The sequence below is a fragment of the Ceratotherium simum genome, chromosome 15, assembly GCF_057802395.1.
Source record: "Ceratotherium simum simum isolate JZ-2026a chromosome 15, ASM5780239v1, whole genome shotgun sequence".
Lineage (NCBI taxonomy): Eukaryota > Metazoa > Chordata > Mammalia > Perissodactyla > Rhinocerotidae > Ceratotherium > Ceratotherium simum.
In genome coordinates, this window is record NC_141914.1 from 42,925,061 (window position 1) to 42,940,213 (window position 15,153).

The 15,153-nt window shown below is 33.2% G+C and overlaps 1 protein-coding gene across 1 annotated transcript in view; it reads right to left on the bottom strand.

Moving 5' to 3' along the window:
• Positions 1-3,188: 3,188 nt before the first annotated feature.
• The window catches only part of PIK3CA (phosphatidylinositol-4,5-bisphosphate 3-kinase catalytic subunit alpha), a 72,307-nt gene continuing 60,342 nt past the window's right edge, over positions 3,189-15,153 (bottom strand). Inside the window, exons 11-21 of the mRNA XM_087439985.1 lie at positions 15,028-15,109; positions 14,535-14,699; positions 14,213-14,316; positions 12,857-13,028; positions 11,458-11,564; positions 10,817-10,938; positions 9,878-9,956; positions 6,154-6,324; positions 5,485-5,602; positions 5,225-5,376; positions 3,189-4,085 (exon numbers count right to left, since the gene is read on the bottom strand). Coding sequence (XP_087296111.1) covers positions 3,815-4,085; positions 5,225-5,376; positions 5,485-5,602; positions 6,154-6,324; positions 9,878-9,956; positions 10,817-10,938; positions 11,458-11,564; positions 12,857-13,028; positions 14,213-14,316; positions 14,535-14,699; positions 15,028-15,109 — 1,543 coding nt within the window. The 3' untranslated portion in view covers positions 3,189-3,814. The remainder of the gene's footprint in view (positions 4,086-5,224; positions 5,377-5,484; positions 5,603-6,153; positions 6,325-9,877; positions 9,957-10,816; positions 10,939-11,457; positions 11,565-12,856; positions 13,029-14,212; positions 14,317-14,534; positions 14,700-15,027; positions 15,110-15,153) is intronic.

Here is a 15,153-nt window from a genome sequence, read left to right on the forward strand (position 1 = left end):
TCATTCAAACAACTCCTCCTTGTTCTGCCCCTCTCTCCACATTCCCCTCTTCTCAAAAACATCTGCAGTACGAAAGTTGTTTCTAAATAGTAGAAGCACCACAATCTATTAACACCACATATGGTCTTTAAAGTGAAATATTTTAGTGATGTCTTGGACATCAAAATCAATTTTTAAGGTGGATTCTGAGTGTGTGGGTCCAGCCCAGGTCTGCAGTTTATACAGACACACAAAAAGAACTTATTCAGAAAAAGTTAAACTGCTGGCTTTAAAATAATGCTGGAAATTAAATTTCTTCAAGAGTTGGAAAGCATGGGCTATTGGGCAGAATATGAATTAAATGGATTACAAAATCATTAAAAAACAAATCCCAGTTTATGTGCTATGAAATTTCCATGGTGCCCTTAAAATAGACAGGCTGCTCATAATTTTTTTATAATGCCAAATTACTCAATTTTTGATGGAAAAAAGAATACAGATGGACTGTGTTTTACCTATGTGAAAATCACCAATCAATTTAAAATAAAATCCAAGGTGGTATATACATTCTAATCAAGTCATTGATTATTTTCCTAGTTAATAAGAACTACACTTTACACAAAATACTTTATCAGCAGCTGTTTTCATCAAAAAACCAATAGTCATAGTTTCACAGTTGAAAAAGTTACACATTAAAATATTTTACAATTCATTATATATTCACCAGGTTCTCATTTTCTAAAGGGCTTGTAATATAAAGCAGATTAGAAGGGAAAACTTCAAAGTTGATTACTTTGACACTAAGTTTTACAGAGGACACTAAGAACCACAAAAAGCTTAGGGTCTATCGTAAAATAGTGACCGAATTCCATTCTTGTTTAAAAAATCCAATTAGAAACATCTTTTTTAAAAAACCAAATTCCACAATATGATTAACAGATTTCAAATTAACAGCAGTCTAAAAATCTTCAAAATAAACGATTTTCTATAGCTGAGAATATGATAAAAATTTAAAGCATGATTTTCAAAGTTATTTCTTGCTAGAATGTATTTAAAATTGTTTTATTTCCCTGCTTTTCTTTCTCTAAAATATTCATTGAAGGAAATATTGCTCAAATGACCAAATGAAATTGTAGAGCCAATAGTCAGTTAAACCATATTTAATGACAAGGATGGTTGGCCATAGGAACTGACCAATTTTGACCTCTGATACTGAAGTACTTGGAATCGGCTATATATATCACTAACTTGAAACATATCTTAGTCACCCCATGTAGATTTAATTCAAGTTTTGGTTCTTTGCCTTCTGAACACCACCTGTCCCTTTTTTCTTATTTTTAATGTGGTCTGCTTAAACTCTGCTTAGATTTGTTTAAAATTTACGTTGCTTTTAGCTAGATCATTTAATCCATATTCTTAATAAAATTTGTCTATACTTCTTCAAATAGAATTAACTTGGTTGTAACCTTTGAAAATAAACATAATGATGAAATAAGCTATGTGGCTCGTGTTTTAATGGTGGAACAGGGCCCAGCGGAAGGGGACTATATGGACTTGTGTGAAAAATGCAAAAGTTGTGTAAATTTTGTGCAAGAAAGCTCAAAGCTTTTTTGGCATTGGGTAAAACACGGTTCTCTGTTAAAACTTCAGTTACCATCAAAGTTTCAGATTTGTACCATTTCACTGAGTTTTCCTGTAATCAATCCCTGATATAGAAAAGACTGGGATGTTATTATGTATTAACTAAATATATCTAAAAGACACAAAATGTTAATCATGAAGTTTTAATAAGTTATGAAATCTTCTATATCTGCAAAAGAATCTATCTGGTTTCCTGCTTAAAACAGAGTTTAAATTCTTAACTATTCCCAAAGACAGTTTAGAGAAGTTCCCCTAATCTTCAAATTTATTTTTCTTGTTGGCAATATTATATACATGCTTTAGTGAAGTACCTAAATCTTCAATAATTATGCCCTTTAAGGGTTCTAAAATAGCCAAATATTAAGAGTATTTGTATTAGAGTCCCTTGTTCACTATTCAAGACTTCTACTAGAGGTAACTGATATTTCATAAATGAATATTTTTTAAGTGATGCTGTTTTTCTAGAATATACAATGTGCACTCTTTATAGAAAAGTTGAATTCCAACATATGCCTAATCTAGAAAACTGTCAGTAAATTATTGCACTTTTCCTGGTGTGGCACCTGGACATTTGCTAAAGCTATTTCCTAGGGCATTAATGATTCATTTCAAATACTGAGTAAAATACCAGATTCTAGAGTGATGACTAGCATTAGCCCCTACATCTTGGGTTAATGTTTTTCAAAATGTTTAAGAATGTATCCTTTGCTCAAATGCAATTTAATAAAGTTGGAGAGTGAACCCTGACCACTTGGAAATGGGACATGATCTTAAAATGGTTTAAGGTCCTACTTGTATTATTGCGATATTGGGTAAATAGCCTAAAAAGATAAAAAGTTCATGGTTTCTATTCCCCCATATTATAAAGTATTATTCATGAGCATACCTCGGTAGAGGGTTTAAGCAATCAGGAAGATACTCTAAGTTGTGTTAATTTTGGTAAATAATTTCATATGATTGAGGTATTCTCAACTATAAAAGAGGATAGAAGATGGGGGATTCACGTGAAATCAAAGAAATAAAAGGAAAGAGGATAAACTTAAATCTGTGTTCCGTAAGTAGTTACACACTAAGCATTGGTAGAAATGGGATAGTGCCTGAGCCTTGCCACAGACCAAGAGAAAAGCTGACCAAGCTGCTACGAACAATAAAAAATTTGGGGTGCAAAACAATGCATGACTATGGGACAGATCATGTAAATAAAGAATATATATTAATGATAGGTTCTATAATATAAATAGCCTTTAATAAAAAAAATAATCTTTTTAATAACATTAATACTCACTTCTATTTTCTGGAAAACATGCATGAAAAATGTATTCAATTCAGTTGCAAAAGGAGGAAAAAAAAAATCAACCTAAGGTGAATACTGTACAATTCTGGAGCAAGAATTATTCCTGCTCATACTTTCTCTATGATGATTATTTTACTTTGTGGGAGCCCAGATTTTCCCTGGGAAATAAGAATCAGATTCTTGTAAATACTGTCCAGAAAAAAACCTAAAAACACCACTTTATAACAGGTCTCATTTGTGACAGCTTCCAAAACTTTGCAGATATGACCCCAAATTGTCAAAAGGTTTGATTTATTAAAAAGGAAAAGTCTCTGGTGAAATCTCAAGAGTCCCTTCCACCCCAAGCATGTTTCTTCATTAAACAAGGAGTCAAAAAACCCACTTCAAACTATAAATTGAACAGCAATGGAAAAATAAGAAATTTTCATTATTTTCCAATCTTAATGTAATTTAACATTAAACTCCAGTTTACTTGGACCTAATGCAATAATAGACTTTGTTGTGTCCACATTTTAAAACATAGAACATTTGCAAGACAAAAAAAGAACATCATTCTTTTTCCTTCTCCATCATTTCTATATATTTTGGGGTTTTTTTGTTTCATTTTTTAAAAAAAGATACAAACAATCTTCAAAGTTTACCTTTTTGGACTTAAGGCATAACATGAAATTGCGCATTATTCTAAAGCTTAATTTTGAAATGAACTAGTTTAGTGCTATCAAACCCTGTTTGCGTTTACATTATTTAAATTATATAGTATTTTATTTCTGTTCTTGCTGTAAATTCTAATGCTGTTCATGGATTGTGCAATTCCTATGCAATCAGTCTTTGCCTGTTGACAGTTATTAACAGTGCAGTATAGAATCCAGATATTGAGCTTTCAGTTTCTTAGTTATCATTTCAGTTCAAAGCATGCTGCTTAATTGTGTGGAAGATCCAATCCATTTTTGTTGTCCATCCACCATGGTGTGCATCATTCATCTGTTTCATGAAATATTCCAAGGCCTCTTGCTCAGTTTTATCTAAAGCTAGGGTCTTTCGAATGTATGCAATATCATCAAAAGATTGTAGTTCTGGCATTCCAGAGCCAAGCATCATTGAGAAAAGATTTATGAAGAGATTGGCATGTTGCCGAATAGCTAGATAAGCCTTGTAACACATCTCCTGAAACCTATAAGTAATGAGAATAGCTTGGTCAGTATGGAGCAAATGGCATTAACACCTTCAGGTCTCTGCTCAAATCGCACATCAGGAGAGAGGCCTTCTTGGACAAACCTATAAAAAATAGCATTCCTCTCCCCACTCCCCTTACCAACACTTTCTATTCCCTTTACCCCACACTAGAATGTAAACTCTGTGAGTCCATAAGGACTTTGTTTACTGCCTTATCACCAGCACCTAGATTAATGCCTGGTACATTAGGAGTTTAATAAGGATTTATTAAATGTATGAATTGGTCCACACTAAAGCCATTAGGATTTAGGCAGGGCCAGGATTGAGTTACAGATAAAATGGAATTTTATAAAAGGTTTTTAAAAGTACTTTAAGGTTTAAGATAGACTAATGATATACCATAAGGTGGCAAGAAAAATTGTGAATAAACACGGTAATTATAGTTGACTGAATTCCTCAAATTAAAAAATGTTCTCTTAAGCACTATACATTATTTGTCAATAGAGAGAAGGTGGAGTCCAACTATTTAAACTGCACTAAATAAAAACTTTTAATGTATTATGAAGTTTAAGGATCACTTTCTTTTTAGGACTTAATTGACTAAATAAATTAAGTTGGTTTTTCTTTCCATTTTCTTCACAGCATTATACAATAAATAAATAAAAACAAATATATTAAAATATTCAGTTTATGCTATAATGTTAATACAACATGTATTATTTTATTTAATTAATTAATTAATTAATTTATTTTTTGTGAGGAAGATCAGCCCTGAGCTAAGATCCATGCTAATCCTCCTCTTTCTTTTGCTGAGGAAGACTGGCTCTGAGCTAACATCTATTGCCAATCCTCCTCCTTTTTTTTTCCCCCAAAGCCCCAGCAGATAGTTCTATGTCATAGTTGCACATCCTTCTAGTTGCTGTATGTGGGATGCGGCCTCAGCATGGCCAGAGAAGCGGTGCGTCGGTGCGCGCCCAGGATCCGAACCCGGGCCGCCAGTAGTGGAGCGCACGCACTTAACCGATAAGCCATGGGGCCGGCCCTCATGTATTATTTTAAATTGCTTGAAAAATATCAATTGTTTTTGATAGAGTAGCAAGAATTCTTTATTATGTACTTTTGATTTCTTGAGCTTACCTCTCAAATTCTCTTGTCTTTGTGCATTCTTGGGCTCCTTTACTAATCACTATTAAGAAATCTTGTGTCAAAACAAATGGTACACGCTCTCGTTTATAACCAAATTTTTTCTTCTTGTGATCCAAAAAGTGTCCAAAGTCTATATGAAACAGCTTTCAAAAATAAGAAATTATATTATAGTTTGACAAATGCAGAAATGCAATATCCTGAATTAATACATTGAAGAATGCCAAAACATTTTAAAAAGAGAAAGCTATTACTTGTCCATCATCTTTAACCATGATGTTACTATTGTGACGATCTCCAATTCCCAAAATGAAGGTAGCAACACAATACCCAGCACAAGAACGTGTAAACAGATCAATGGCTGCATCATATCTACAAAGAAGAAATAAACACCTTATCAGTAGTGTGGAAATAAAGAGTGATCCAGTCCAAACTGGGAAAAGATGGTCAAAGTCTGTATTAAAACAATGAAAACAATCACTGACATTAAGGGAAGGAAGTAATTATGTCCAAAGATCTGAGGAATTTTGAGATTCTGAACTTTTCAAGGGTTTCCAAGGAAATTTCTAGTTATTCTTTGACCAAAGCATAATTCTTATTATAGTGAAAAAATACTTATCATGTCATTAAAATAAATTTTTTTCTCATCAAGTAAAATTTTGAATGTGCAATGTTAATTTTTTAAAAAAGAATAAGCAATAATAAAAACACATTTTAATACCTACGTTGAATGTATATGATTTCACCAAATTATAAGCAATTCTGATCATTTAAACACAATAATCTCAAATATTTCAAAGGTTGAATACATTTCTTTCCAAAGTAAGTACAATTGTTTTCTCTAGTCTAACTCAGAGAAATACACACAACCATTAAAAGACTTGTCTAACAAAAACTTAGATTAACAGAGGAAGAAAACTCACATTTCTCCTTTGTTCTTGTCTTTGAGCCACTGATGTAGCGTGTGGCTGTTGAACTGAAGTGCACCTTTCAAGCCACCTTTGCACTGAATTTGCATAATAGTGTGAGAATTTCTCACCACCTCAATAAGTCCCACGCAGTCACCAATTGACAGACAACCATACGGTAACATTCTGAAAAAGGATCAAGACATTTGCGATTAAATGATGGAACTTTGTGAGGAAGATCAGCCCTGAGCCAACATCCACGCTAATCCTCTTTTTTTCTTTTTTTCTTCTTTGCTGAGGAAGACCAGCTCTGAGCTAACATCTATTGCCAGTCCCCCTCCTTTTTTTTCCCCAAAGCCCCAGAAGATAGCTGTATGTCATAGTTGCACATCCTTCAAGTTGCTGTGTGTGGGACGCGGCCTCAGCATGGCCGGAGAAGCAGCGCGTCGGTGTGCGCCCGGGATCCGAACCCCGGGCCGCCAGTAGCGGAGCATGCGCACTTAACCGCTAAGCCACGGGGCTGGCCCTAAATGATGGAACTTTGAAATAGCAAATATTTTAACAGGCTAACACAGGAATATTGTATTTGCAAATTTGTCATGCATGACCTTTACTCCCTTAACCTAATTTTAATTTTCTTTTATTATACTATGACAAATATTCCTAGAAAAATCCTCAAAATTATCTGCCATCATTTATTATAACCTTCAACTAATTTCAACCTTCAACCTAAACTATTTAATTGTATTTAGAAAAGCATTAAGAAATTTATTGTGGCAATTAAAATTTTATAAACACTTAGGACTTTAAAAATATGGGCGAATTTAAAGATGTTTAACTGACACTTAAATAATACTTTAGGGCAGCGGTTCTCAAATTTATGGTCTCAGGACACCTTTATAGTCTTAAAATTATTGAGGACACCAAAGAGCTTTTATTTTTATGTGGTTTATATCTATTGATATGAGAAATTAAAAGGGAGAAAGTAAAAAATTAAAGCATTTATTAATTCATTTAAAGATAATAAACTATTATATGGTAATATAAATAACATCATTTATGAAACAAAAAACCCTATATTTAAAAGAAAAACTTAGTGAGGTGTCTGGCTTAATAATACTGAGCAGGATTCTCATATATGTTTCTGTATTCAATCTAAGGCAATGTTTTAACTGAAGCGTATGAAGACAATCCGGCCTTACACAGACATGTAGGGAAAGAGGAGGAGTGCTGTAATCACTTTCTCAGTTAACTGTAGATATTTGCCTTGGACACTATTCCAAAATTTGACAAGAGAGAATTTCTCAAGTTGCAATATAGAATCTGAAACCATATAAATAAACTTTTCATCCTCTGTTACATTAAAATGCATTTGTCTATCTTGCCTCTGAATAGAACTTTACCCATATATGACTATAATATCCTGTATTGGTCATTTGGAAGGTATTATTTCACTGAGTTATGGTGATCTTTCAAATGTTGATATTTTTCATTATACCAACTAAAGAATCACAATTGTTAACAATACCACTGATCTCATCAGAAAAGTCTTTACTTTGGGAGAAGCTATTATGCTCACAGCAGTGGATACTAGTTTTTCAAAATTCTAATTTTTGCTTGAAAGCTCAAATTTTATCATTGACAACGAATACTGTCAGTTATTCTCCTTGAGCAGAGAGGCTCATATTGTTCATTTTCAAGAAAATGGCTGCCAAACAGCCATGTCTGGTTAACCATAGCTTGTCTATTATTTATTAAGTAAAAAAGATGTTCGCTGAAAAAAGCAGGTAGTTCACCTCACAACTCAAATAACCCACAAACGTTTTTCCTTGACACAACCAGACTTTGATATGCAGCAGAAGTGCTTTATGGGTACTTCCCATTCATCACAGAATATTAAGGAGGACATGTAGTCAAGGGTGGAGATGTGAGGATTCAGAGAGAATGAAAAAAAGAACCTACCACCCCAACTGGCACATAAGTACTAAAGGGTGGTTTTTCATGCTCTGTTGTTCTCATAAGCTACTGTCCATTCTTTCCACTTTTCCTTTACTTCTGAAATTCCTAAAAGAGTAACAGTCTACACTTATTTTCATTTTCTCACTTAATTCCTTGTAGCCTAATTTCTACGCCTACCACTCTACTGACTCAACTCTTCTTAAAGCTAATCATGAACCATCAAATCCAAGGGCTTTTCCATAGTCCTTATACCCTTAAACCCCCTGAAGCATCTGACACTATAAATTGTGAATCTCTCTTCCCTTTTGGGTTCTATGAATCATTTGCTCTGTGCCTCCTACGCTTTCAACCATTTCTCTTATGGAATCTTTTCTTCTACCTGCCCTGGTAAATACAGGAATTTCTTAAGGTTATACTCCTGCCCATTCTCTCATTTTACATTATAATTTTACTACTGTTGAACATGCTCATAGTTTAAAGAGTCACACAGTCCTAATAAGGCTTGTTATTAAAAAAAAAAAAACAAGCAGAGTTATAATAAACCTGAATCTAAGTTTTGCCAAGTATAAATAAAAATGCTATCATTTTACTTAACTTTTTATTTAAAATTAGACTTTAAATAAAAATTTTTACTTAAATTTATTTAAGTTAAAAGAAAAATATTTAGAAAATATTATAAGACTTAAGAACTTTCCAAAGATCCAACTTACTTTCCAATGACTTAGCTTAATTTTAGATGCTTTTTCGCACAGCCACTAATTTATAATTAAATATTGTAATTACCAGAGTTATATAGTTAAATCCTTTTCTCTCCTATGCCTGGTTCTGCATTCTCTTTTGTACTCTACTCCCCTAGGGGTGGTAATAGTAGTGGCACGTGATCTCTCACGACACAGGGAGTGATACCAAAAAGGGAAACTTGATTTGCATAACATTAATTGTTTTTGGAAAGCAGCAGGAATTAAGCAAAGAATCAGGTGTTAAGAATTTGAAGTTGATGACTTAATTTTATGCCTTAGTAGTTATTTGAGATGTTCATTTTTCTTCTTTGCAACAGAAGGGTTCTACAACATTTGTCACCGATACATTTTCATATACTGGCTGCTCTTAATCTTGAAAAGCCATACAAATAAGACCCTAATCCACTCTGCTGTTGCAGCTAGAGTTGACTCCTATGCTCACTTACAGACAAAAGTACCTTTGAATGAATCCGGATTTGCAAGGAGACGAGTAAGAGAAGGAAAAACTATTAGAAACAAAAATGACTAGAAGAAGATGAATCATAAGAGGAACCTTGGAGATAATACTGATAATTGTGGAAGGTTGGGCAGAAACCAAAAGAATGGCAAAAACCTTATTTAAGATTAGTTGCTGTCAAAAATTTTGCTGCAAAATTGATTCAAGATTAGAGGATTTATAAAGTCTTAGAATTAGAAAATTTATATTATGAAAGAAACTTTCTTTTTAAACTCTTAACTTCTGAATGAACACAGGGGCCTTTTGTGTCTCCTATGTCTTGTTCCTAAATAGTGACACTCTGGAGGCAGGAGCAGAGTCTTTGCCAGTTTATCAGAGATAGCTCTTCTTACCTAGCCGAATCTTATTAGCTATTCTAAGCCAAGGAAGAGGAGGACAAATGAAAGTACTACAGTGTAATCAACTAGTGTTAATTACTATTCCATACATTCTTTATAGATATATGTTTCTATAAATTAATATTTACTAATAGTTTATTTTCAGAATAACTTGCAACATACAGGTTGCTTTATTGGTTACCTACCGAAGATCAAGACCTTGATTTTGCCAGATGTTTTCCATAATGCGAATAATCTGAAGTGTTAGCATATCTTGCCGTAAATCTGAAATTCAAATAATACATACCACCACTTAATGCCACAAATGCAAATTTGGGTACCATGTCATCACATTGTTTTCACACAGAAAATAAATAGAGCTATATTTACTCTTCCAAATAATCTATAAGGAAGCAATATTCTGATTCTTTAACCCATTTCTAAAGTATCTGCATAAACACATCTGTAGAACAATGTAGGATAAGGTAGCATGTTATTTCATAAAAATTTTATATTAAAATATTTAGAGTACTTATTTTTCTGAATCCTTAAATTTGAACGTTTATATTAAAATATTGGGATTAACAGAATTTAGTGCTAAGATGTCATTTCCCAATGGAAACCCATCAATGATACATTTTTTAGTATATAAAGTGTACTTTATATACTAGCCATAGCCTGTTCTCCAAGTAAATTAGGACCTTCTTTTATATGATTCCTTAGCAGACTACACTTTTCCTTTGTACCACGGTTGTAATTTTATTTTTGTAATTATTTGTTTAATGTCTCCCTTTTCCCTGTTAGACTGTAAGCTCCAAGAGGGCAGGGATTCTGTTTTTGTGTATTCTTACAACCCCAGGGCCTAGCACATCAAATATTCATGGAATAAATGGATACTCACACAGCTAAGCAAATAAGAGTTAGAAACTGATTTCAGATCTTCTGATTCTAAACCTAGTACTTCTTTTCTTTTCAATAATTATACATACATATTCTAAAGGTTAAGACATTTGCTTAATATTGTATATTTTACTGCATGTGTATTCCTTAAATGGCTTCCAACAGTCTTCATGGTTCATAAATATCCTGTGTTTAAAAAGATAGCTAAATTCATGCATCATAAGTTCATTAATACTCTTTCTTACCATCCCCATTTTTAAAGATGATCTCATTGTTCTGAAAGAGTAACTCTGACATGATGTCTGGGTTCTCCCAATTCAACCATAGTGGCCTTTTTGCAGAGGACATAATTCGACACTCTTCAAGCCTTTAAAATAGTTAAAAACTTTACTAGGTACCTTAGCTTTGTTATTCTTTTTGCCCTCAAATTTATTTTATATATACATATACAGTATAGCTTTTTGAAGTGTTATAAAAATTTTAAACTTTCTACTCAATTTTATTTATGAATTCATTTCTAGGGGAGTATAAAGAGAAAATAAATATTAAGCTTAAAAATTTCTTATATAATAGCATATGATTTTTCAACAAATATAGGGACAAATCATTAGTTTTATAGATATTACATTCCATTTCTTATCCTGTGATTCCAGAAGTTCTGGCCATAGAAACTATTATTAAAGTAGTAAAAACTCATTCTGAATAAATACAGTTCTGAACTTAAAATTTTACTACTCTTATTTTGCAGGGTAGGAGAATGGGAGAGGGAAGCATATATAACTTAACATTCTAATTATAACAGACATTTTGACTTTTCTCAAGATTTTCTCCAGAAAGAATCTTGTTTAAATATATCAATAAAACTTCCAATAATAAAGTACCTTACCTGAGATTTCCTAGTTGATGAGCAGGGTTTAGAGGAGATAGAAAGCCCTGTAGAGCATCCATGAAATCTGGTCGCCGCATTTGCTCAACTAAAAACTTCATCTGTACCTGATAAATAAGCATAATCATGGTTGAAATTGATTTCATAAAAGGTAAAACTAACTGGTAATCTCTTTTACACACTGGGAACTTAGTGTTTTGTAGTCTTGGAATCCATATCTTGGATTGGCTGTATTCTAATTAGAAGGGTTTCTGTAACACAGAGCAGCACAACTCGGGCAGAGAGGCAAGAGTGACAGCACTGTGCACCTTCCTGTGAGAACTCTGCATGCTGACAGAGGCAATGTTTTGGCTCTAGAGCAAGGCTCCGCCAACTATGGCCTGCAGGTCAGCTGCCAGTTTTTGTAAATCAAATTGTGCTGCAATGCAGGCATGCCCATTCCTTTAGATATTGGTTGCTTTCACACTAGAATAGCAGAGTTGAGGAGTTACAACAGAGATCACAAAACTTGCAAAGTCTAAAATATTTACTATCTGGCATTTTAAGAAAAAGTTTGCTGACCTTTGTTGTAGAGGAAAAACTGTGGAGACATCATGTTAGCTTAGCTTAATAACCTTACCTTTAAGCTTTTCAGAAAACACATTTACTCTTTCTCTGTTGGGATTTTACCTTTTTCAAGGTCTAGTGAGGCTAAAAGAAATTGTTGGGAAAAGGACTTGTAAGGACATTTGTTACACTAAGTTTCAGACTAAACTCAGGTTCTAGTCTATAGTGAAGAAACATCCTTTTTAAATCAATTCAAACCAGAGCCAGACTGCTGAGCTATGAGGCAATAACTGCCACTTCATTCTAGGAAACCTCCATCTAGCGAAAATATAAAATGTGAGTCAGGAAAGTTAGCCACTAGGAATTCATAATAAATTAATTTTCATGTTGGAATTTGAATAACAAAGTTTTGTGGTTTTTTTTCTTACTATGTATATAAGTGAGCAGCTAGAAAATCTAGTCATCACTGACTAGGGCAGCTCTTGCTCATGTAAAGGCATTTCTTTTTCTATCACTATCAACCTTAATGTTAGCACACTACTTCCTACACTTTATCATTGTTATGATAAAACATGAAACCACTCAAAGTAACTGCCTTTGTTCCTACAACTGCAATTTTTGTTTCCTATCAGAATCCTATTTAAGCCAATAGTGATCTCAGTAATGAATTTCATGTTTCTAATTCATCCATTGTATCATAGCCAACCTGTGATATGAAAACTCCAGCTTAGAAGTTGGATGAGAGCTTGGATTCAAATCCTAATCTGCTTGATTCTAAGGCCCATAATCTCTCAAATAACCCTGCCCCATTGCAATGAAGAGAGTCTCAAAAACAAACCAAAGAGTCACATACCTTTTGTGTTTCATCCTTCTTCTCTTGCTTGAGAATGTCAGTTAAGTTAATGAGCTTTTCCATAGCCTCAACTTGCCTATTCAGGTGCTTTAAATACATTCCGCATGCACGACAATAGGACTCCAAAAGCAGGCCAAACCTCTGACTAACTGTTTTATTGTGCATTTCAGATCTAAAAGAACAGTGCAAGATTAAAACATAAATAAATATATAGCCTTAAATGAGTTATACATAGAATCTTTTTAAGAAAATAAGAAAACCTATTTTCTAAATCCAATGAATGTTATAATCATACTAACAATAAAATGATTTAAAACCTATCATTTAGAAGTAAAACAATCAAGAGTTTCAGGTAGTTCCTGGAAACGTAAATTTAATAAACTAGATTTTAGGTTTATTTCAACTACTTTTCATTTACTAATCTCAGCACAAGATATATGTACATGAAAAAAGGGAAATTAGGCACAAAAATAATAAAATGAATATGGAGGGAGCAAAGAGTTCAGTGAGTACTATTTGACTCTTCTGGCATACCTGTCCCTTTTCTATGCTGTCTCTGAATTCAAGTTATTTTAAACCTAGCTTCTAGATTCCATTTTTGACTTATTTTAACATTTCAAAAATCATATTAGAGATCTGTTTCTAAATTTAGAAAAAATGCATAGTTTATGACCTCTAACTTTGAGCATTAGACAGATCATATTCTGCAAAATACTTTTTATTTTTTACTTTTTTTAATTTTTATTTATTTATTTTTCCCCCAAAGCCCCAGTAGATAGTTGTATGTCATAGCTGCACATCCTTCTAGTTGCTGTATGTGGGACGCAGCCTCAGCATGGCCGGAGAAGCAGTACGTCGGTGCGCACCCAGGATCCGAACCCGGGCCGCCGGCAGCGGAGCGCACGCACTTAACTGCTAAGCCACAGGGCCGGCCCATACTTTTTATTTTTAATTAGCTTTTTTTCTAGTAGGAAACTTGGGATTTTATTATTATTGTTCTGAATTCCAAGGCAAGATTTTTTTTCTTTATTTTGGGGTATTTTAATCCACACATACAGTGAAACCAACAGCAACATTTATCTAGATCTAGCAAATTTTACTTTGCTTAAAGTAGATTCAAAATCTTTAAAAGTATTTCAGCTCTCATTCCTGCATAAAATTCAGTTTTGAATTTTACTGCTTATTTAATGTTAAAGAGAAAAAGCTGAGGGAGGCTCATCACTGGTACAATATACTTTCAGAATGGAAAACTTCCAAACAAAAACAACAGTTTATAAGTAACACATATTTATACATCTGTAAAGAAAGTAAGTAATACATATCTAAATAATTAAATGGGAAAATAATTTGACTTACTTTAAATGCCAAAAGAAGAAGTGCCCAATCCTTTGATTAGTCAATGCTTTCTTGAGTAAAAATCTCACAAGCAGGTTATCCAAATACTGTTCATATTTTAGGACCTATGTGATTAAAAACAAACAAACATAAAAAAAAACTCTACATCAACTGGGGTCAGTTTCTGCATGGCTGGATTTAAAGAAATTTTTTAGAAAGAAAGTAGATACGACTGGTAATAAAACTGATTTTTAAAAAAGCATAAAACCAGTTAATACAGTAGGCTTTGGAAGTTGCAAGGATTTAAAATAAAACACCATTTTTTTACTTTACATTATTTTACCTGCACTAGCTGAATTAGGTACTGAGAAAGTTTGTCATCTGTTAAATATTTTTCCAAGCATCGAACAGCAAAACTTCGAACCATAGGATCTGGGTAATTGCAGTCCAGAAGCTCCATAGCCTGTTCAGGTTTGATGGGAGGCCAATCTTTTACCAAGCAGTACATCTGTGTTTGAAAAAGATAATAAATCATATTTAAAAAGCAAAGATAGTTGTGAATGAACCCTCTAAGACACTGTTTTAATTTCTTATTTTAAAATTAGTTTAGATAAAAGTTCCCCCTTATGAATTCAGTGCTTAATATTTTTAGTTCTAATTAATTTTATCAGTGGAAGTGGTGTGAACAATATTTTTCTCTACTATATTACCATTATTAATTAGTTTAAAACATACTATTTCATCTCTTATACTTATGCAGACTTTCTGAGAGAAAACAATTTGAGCGACACACCAAATCTGTGCCACAGTTACTCAGAAATCTCAAACGCATTTACCTGAGCTACTTCATCTCTCGAATTCCATTTAACGGACAGAAGCAATTTGGGTAGAATTTCAGGGATAGTTACACAATAGTGTCTGTGTGGAAAAGACAAAACAAAATAAAAAACATTCTTGTGTGT